Source organism: Polyodon spathula, chromosome 38 (genome assembly GCF_017654505.1).
Source record: "Polyodon spathula isolate WHYD16114869_AA chromosome 38, ASM1765450v1, whole genome shotgun sequence".
NCBI lineage: Eukaryota > Metazoa > Chordata > Actinopteri > Acipenseriformes > Polyodontidae > Polyodon > Polyodon spathula.
The window spans coordinates 2,157,550-2,162,549 of record NC_054571.1 but is presented as its reverse complement, the minus strand read 5'-3'; the positions used below and the strand labels follow the sequence as shown (position 1 = coordinate 2,162,549).

The 5,000-nt window shown below is 45.6% G+C and overlaps 1 protein-coding gene across 1 annotated transcript in view; it reads left to right on the top strand.

The window, feature by feature from the left end:
* The window catches only part of LOC121304616 (zinc finger SWIM domain-containing protein 4-like), a 32,212-nt gene that overhangs the window by 1,258 nt on the left and 25,954 nt on the right, over positions 1–5,000 (top strand). The window contains exon 2 of the mRNA XM_041235848.1: positions 2,676–2,880. Coding sequence (XP_041091782.1) covers positions 2,676–2,880 — 205 coding nt within the window. The remainder of the gene's footprint in view (positions 1–2,675; positions 2,881–5,000) is intronic.

The window sequence follows — 5,000 nt, the reverse complement described above, 5'->3', positions numbered from 1 at the left end:
TAACTGAATTAGAGAATAAGCCGTTCCGTAGACAATGGGCAGCCTTTCCGATTATACTGTCATGATGGGTTAATGGGGCAGTGCGTCCTGCTAGTGCAAATACACAGTCCTGTACTTACACTTGTCAGCTATATAGCGACGAAAGCACAATCACCTATAGACTTTCTTTCTATACATAAATACATTATCCCACAGCAACAATAGGGAAGCTTGTGTCTGACACTTGCACGGAGATACGACAGCGGAGTCTGTGTGTTCATATTATTAAGCCCTTGTATTTAGTTTCGTAGTCATTACATGGTGACACATTCTTTTACATCACGCAACAGCACACTATAAAATATGACTTATGTTTTGTGTGTACATATATATATATATATATATATATATATATATATATATATATATATATATATATATATATATATATAAAGCGCTTAAATAAAAATATATACATGTACAATTTAGTCAAAAAAAATATGATACACATTTTAAAAAATGCTTTGTGAACGGTGGCTTCGACAAGCGTAGTTCTCCAGAAGTTGATGCTGCGCGTTATAGGGAAAAGGCTAATATTCCGTTTGAGTTCATCAATAGCCAATTGAACCCACGCTGTCGCGGTCAAATGAAGCTCCTCACAGAACCGAGCAGATTGTGCCGAGTGAAACCCCGAAACCCAGCAAGCAGCGGGGAGAGCAGCGAGCGAGCGGCTCTGCTGCGTGTCGCTTCAAATCATTTCAAGCATCGGTGTGACTGTTCTTTCAAAGCACCTACAGCACCTAACTCCACCGTTCACAAAATAGGCAAGATACTGTATTGAATGCATTGTATATCATAATGCGTATGCATGCACAAATACAACTAGTTACCATCAGTCACTAGTTATCTCTCAAGTCGTGTCGCTGCAATGTATTTATTTTAAAAGCAGAGGCATCCCGCAGTGCAGTGTTGACTGTGTCGCTGCTGTGATCTGTGTGGAATTGACTCATCACAAACCCGCTGTCTTTAGATGATTACAACATCATTTATTTCAGGATGTTTCAGACCAAAGCGCTTCTTCAGCTGTGTAGAAAGATAAGTAACACAGTGCACTAAGGTTCCCTGTAAATGCATGAACACCCAAACTGAGACCAGAGGCACTAAATCACCAGTGAGTCTCACATGCACCTCTAAAAATAGTAATCTGCATCATCTGCAAGAAACACCACAAACTGAACAGTGGAGGAACTAAAAGGCGTTTAGCAGAACACTTCCGAAGCACTGGAATCAACACCACGACATTTCCAGACTGGACAATGAGAATACACTGCTGAAGACATCACCATCTGTGGGATCAGTCTGCACTATGGAACAAATGCTGCTCGGAAACAAAGGGAACCGAGTTTATCATCCAACTAGGAACTTTGGAACCTGTGGGAATGAACATTCTGTTCTGACGTGATGTCATCCACAGAATTCTTGAAAACAAGTGTACTGTGTTTGGACTTTTCTTTCTACACAGCTGAACAAGGGCTTTTGTCTGAAACATCCTGAAATAAATTATGATTTAATCATTTAAACCTCTTGTATCAATCCATAAAAACCTTTTCATATTTTCATTTGATAATGTTGCGTGTGTGTATGTGTGTGTAGGGTGCTTGACCTGCACACCCAGCACAGTGAATCAGCGTTGGCTTCGGGGTGAGATTAGGGAGCTGCTGGGATTTTCCTGCCAAGCCTGGAGGATTTGGGATTTGCAGTGGAATTAGTGTTGAAACATTCGGCTTAACCCCTCCTGCCCTACCCCCCTCCCCAGCCTTTGTCTTCATCATCACTGTTATACATTTTCAGTGTGCCCGCATCCCGGAGCCACCCTGCCTGCCCACAGCAGTGCTGCACAGTATGTTGTGTTTTTATTAGGTTGTTTTCAGACGGTGCCACTATACAGTAGTAGCAGATACTTCTTGCACACAGATACGGCAGCACTGCAGTGAACGAGGGGGTGCAGGCTCAATTAAACGCTTGTATTCATGTGTGCTGCACTGGTTAAAGAAAAGGGCTTGTAACTGGTTCAGATGCCAGCTCACTCACAGACTCACTGAGTGACCCTGAGCAAGTCACCTAACCTCCTTGTGCTCTGTCTTTGGGGTGAGACGTTGTTGGAAGTGACTCTGCAGCTGATGCATAGTTCACACACCCTCGTCTCTGTAAGTCAGCTTGGTTAAAGGCGTCTGCTAAATAAACAAATAGTAGTAGCCTGGTAGTGTTTGAATTGTGACACATGAGAACATTATTTACAGCATGCAACCTATTCTAAAGGCATTACTAATGTGACATAACCCATTCTACCAATGCAATGCTCTTCAATCACTGAAACCTTTGTGCACACCAAAAAAAACCTTTTCATTTTTCTTATATACAAATAGTGAGTTTTCAGTTAATCTTCTTAACTGAAGTATTTCTAGTGATTGATGAGCATCCTGTTGGATCCTGATTCTTCTTGGATAAGAGCTGTGCGCTGTTTCTCAACTCTTTCTCTCTCTCTCTCTCTCTCTCTCTCTCTCTCTCTCTCTCTCTCTCTCTCTCTCTCTCTCTCTCTCTCTCTCTCTCTCTCTCTCTCTCTCTCTCTCTCTCTCTCTCTCTCTCTCTCTCTCTCTCTCTCCCCCCTCTCTCTCTCCCCCCTCTCTCTCTCCCAGGTGGAGGAGCGTTTCTCTCGGATTCCTGAGCCGGTTCAGAAGCGCATTGTGTTCTGGTCATTCCCGCGCAGCGAACGTGAGATCTGCATGTACTCCTCGCTGAGCTGCCAGGGCCCCGAGGTGGACAGGGAGGGGGGCGTCCCCTTCCAGAAGGGGGGCAAGCTGCTGGAGACCCCCGGAGCCGTCAGCAGGGTGCTGCAAGTGGGTGAGTAAGGCACACCCCTCCAGTCATTCATACTTTTCATACAACAGTCATAAATAAGGAAACCAACACTGTCACACTCTATCAGTTCTGTACAGGGATGGGAATAAGACTCCTATTGCATAGGAGTCACCCAGTCCAGGAGTTACTACAAGCTTGAGTAGGTAACAAGCTCAGGTGTGGCTGACATTTTTACTGACAGTTCATTTTCTATAGCCTTTTAAAACGCTCAGTGCAGAAGTTAATTGTGTTGGTTGGTAGTCTGTTGTAAAGGCGAGGGAAGGACAACTTTTCTTGTTTTGAAACCAACACATTAATGACTGGATTTATTTAATACCTGCTGGCAAATGCTTCTTAAAGGCAGTTCTCAGTCCAAGTGTGGGCACACCCGAGTGATTTGTGAATTTGGCTCTAAGTTTGGCTCCACGACCGTTCGTCTGCTTGAAATAGTTTCTACAAGTTTGACCTTAAAACACAAAACGGATCAAAGTGTGATTGTTAGGTCAGACTTTTGCGTTTTTAAACAAATGACATGCTCTGTGTTTAAATCTGCATCGGTGCCCCAGCTCTGTTACCCCTAGATGAAATATGGGTAATTCTTTGACAGATTGTATTGTTTACAGGATAGCATTTGGCCTTTCAATTACAATTAACGCTCGATACACACCATTGTGTGACAAGACTCTGGGTTAGCTGACATCGCCCTGCTCAAGTCCCCTCTAGCCTTCACCTGCTCCCTCCCTCCCTCTCTCCTCCTCCTCCCTCCCCTCTAGTCTTTACCTCCTCCTCCCATCTAGCCTTCACCTGCTCCCTCCCTCCCCCCTCCTTCTCCCTCCCCTCTAGTCTTTACCTCCTCCTCCCCTCTAGCCTTCACCTGCTCCCTCCCTCCCTCTCCCCTCCTCCTCCCTCCCCTCTAGTCTTTACCTCCTCCTCCCCTCTCGCCTTCACCTGCTCCCTCCCTCCTTCTCTCCTTCTTCTCCCTCCCCTCTAGTCCATGCCTTTATTTCTTCAAGATTGGACTACTATAATGCTCTGTTTGCTGGACTTGGATTCCAAGCCGTATCACGACTACAGCTTGTGCAAAATGCAGCTGCAAGGGTCCCCACCAATACAACAAAGAGAGTTCATATAACTGCAGTCCTGGCGTCTTTGCACTGGCTCCCAGTAATATATATAATTGATTTTAAAATCCCTTTGCTCACCTTTAAAGCACTGAATGGTGCCTCTGGGACTGAAACTGTTGTTGGATAAACACACGACACGCAGTAACATGCACACACACTATCTGGTAAGGAGCAGAACTATCTGCCTGCCTGCCTGGTGCATTGTTCACACATGCTCCTCTGCCAGTTTTGCCCCAGGCTTCTTGCCTGCCTACGTCCTGCTGCCTGTATAATAAGGAGAAAGCAGGCTTTACCCCTCATGTCTATCTTGTGACTGTAGCAGGCTTTACCCCTCGTGTCTGTCTTGTGACTGTAAGCAGGCTTTACCCCTCGTGTCTGTCTTGTGACTGTAAGCAGACTTTACCCCTCGTGTCTGTCTTATCCTGGCGTTGCTGTGTGCTTGACAGACCTTCAGTGGGCTGCAAACAACATGGTATAAAGACTTTAAGAAGCAAAGTGTAACCTCCTAGACCCCGGGCATCGGTCTCTACAGTAGGTCTCAGTGAGGCTGTTTAATAACCTTCCTTTCCTGCCGTTGTTACATAGAAACACACCCAAGAGACTCGCCATGCTGTCCCAGTGCACTGCTGGGAGATGGCTTGTGATTTTCACCCTTGGTTTTCCGAACTGCTTTAAACAATATTTTAGAAGATTGACGGTTCAGCTTAGCATGCCCACCCCCCCTGCTCCACCATTACTTCCTCACTGTGTGTCATGAAGCTGGGGCTCCTGCTTTTCACCCCTCATTTATTTTTGGTCTCCACCCTCCTCTGTCCCCTTCTCTCTTTTCCTCTCTTCCTCTGCACTCTGATGGAGAGAAGGTGGCAGGGCCAGTTAAACGTGTCTCTGAAGGAATGCGGTTTCTCTTCGTCTCTCCGTCTCCCTCTTCACCTGCTCGCCAGCGAGTTTGCTCAGTATGTCAGTTCTCTGTGTTACTATTTACACACCTCACATTCCAAG